At 40.3% G+C, this 1,884-nt stretch overlaps 1 protein-coding gene across 1 annotated transcript; it reads left to right on the top strand.

The window, feature by feature from the left end:
• The first annotated feature begins 242 nt into the window (after positions 1-242).
• fabp7a (fatty acid binding protein 7, brain, a) lies at positions 243-1,464 on the top strand. Its single transcript, XM_062522488.1, has 4 exons — positions 243-404; positions 515-687; positions 915-1,016; positions 1,138-1,464. The coding sequence occupies exons 1-4, from the start codon at positions 335-337 to the stop codon at positions 1,186-1,188; spliced, it is 396 nt and encodes a 131-aa protein (XP_062378472.1). The 5' UTR covers positions 243-334; the 3' UTR covers positions 1,189-1,464.
• Positions 1,465-1,884: the final 420 nt, after the last annotated feature.

Here is a 1,884-nt window from a genome sequence, read left to right on the forward strand (position 1 = left end):
AACGGAATCTATACATTGCTGAGAATTTTGCAACCTCAGCTCAAACAGCAGCTGGGTGCTGCTGGGGGATCATTAAGGGATTTTAAACAGGTTAAATTAAATTAGTGATGTACAGTACCACGTTCTCGCCATCTTTATGGACCAATCACAATTTCACGCAAGGTCTCAAATCATCCAATCAGGACGCCCAGACGCTGCCTCCGTCTGACCTCGTCGCTTTGACAGTATTAATTAGATTGGACTCCACGACTCAGAACACACACACCACGCGCTCTTGCCTTACCCGTTCACTGTCGTCCGTCCTGTGAGTATAGCCTACAACTGAACTGTCGTCATGGATGCATTTTGTGCCACCTGGAAGCTGATTGACAGCCAGAACTTTGATGAGTACATGAAAGCACTGGGTGAGTAAATTGAGCATTAGAAAGAACACCCACACGAAAGTCACTGCGTAAAATTGGACAATTCTGGAGCCTGCATAGTCTCATGCATATTTATCATTTCGCTGAAACAGGTGTTCCCTTCGCTACGAGACAGGTTGGCAATGTAACCAAGCCGACCGTCGTCATCAGTCAAGAAGGAGACAAAATTGTCGTGAAAACCCTCAGCACTTTCAAGAATACAGAGATTTCATTCAAACTCGGGGAAGAGTTTGAAGAGACCACTGCCGACGACAGGAAAGTGAAGGTTTGTATTTTAACATGATTTAAGGCTTCAGACAACAGTTATGCAAGTGTGGATTGAAATATACAATAGGCCTATTGATGAAAGTGAACAGACACTACAGTATAGGCTACATTAAAATCCAGTAAATTGCACTAAAGTTGAGAAAGCAGATGTCCATATACATATGCATGCAACTTGAGTATTATCTGTGTAACTTTGTGAGAGCATAATTACCTCCAATAATGCAGGCTGTGCTTACTATGGATGGAGACAAACTGCTGCATGTCCAGAAATGGGATGGGAAAGAGAGCAAATTCGTCCGGGAGATCAAGGATGGGAAGATGATCATGGTGAGCACTCATAATCTCTGGCCGTGGTGATGAGTTGGATGCAGTTTTGCAGTCAAGTGCCAAATCCTCAGAATATTCTCACGGTAATTATGGCTCAATAACTTCCATTTCTTATTGACAGCATCTGAGCTTTGAGGGCGTGGAGGCTGTTCGCACATACGAGAAGGCGTAAAGTCCATCAGAATCCGAGAAATGGCCACTGGTGTGATGTCCTGCTGACTGAGTATTTGGGTTTGCCTACTCTTTTCTCTGCAGAATGCAGATGCATCTGGAAGTCCTGCATCTTTTTCTTTTTTTAAATTGAATGACAATGTCAAAGAGTGTTTTGTGAATTGCATCTTTTTTATAATGAATTGTCCAGAAATGGTCCATGAGTTATTTGTATTAATTGAAAACTGCATATCAATTCATATTTGTATTGTCTAAAAATAAACAAGCCATCTGATCACTGAGTTGTTTGTGTTTAATTACTATCAAGCCTAACCATGTGCACAATAGGCCTACTGTATAGCCTATTTAAGCCTCTGATGAACTGTAGGCCTACTACTCCCAAATAATAGTAGTCTATTTATCAGCCACAACAATGCTCTTACAGTTTCATATTTCAACAATTTCAAAAACTTTTTTTTTGCTGTAGGCTACCTCAGCAACCTTTGATATGTTTTTTATTTTATTTTATTTTATTTTTTAAAATAATACACTAAACTATAACTTATATTTCATATTTAAATGCTGCCCAGGTTCCTGAGCTGCAATGATGAGCACACAGTGTTTATGTTGAGAGCTGACATCAGCACTAGACAGATTGACAAAATCATCTAATGGGAAACCAGTTGTGTCTGGCTAACAGTTTAGTAAACTCCGTTGC

This window comes from Sardina pilchardus, chromosome 20, assembly GCF_963854185.1.
Source record: "Sardina pilchardus chromosome 20, fSarPil1.1, whole genome shotgun sequence".
NCBI lineage: Eukaryota > Metazoa > Chordata > Actinopteri > Clupeiformes > Clupeidae > Sardina > Sardina pilchardus.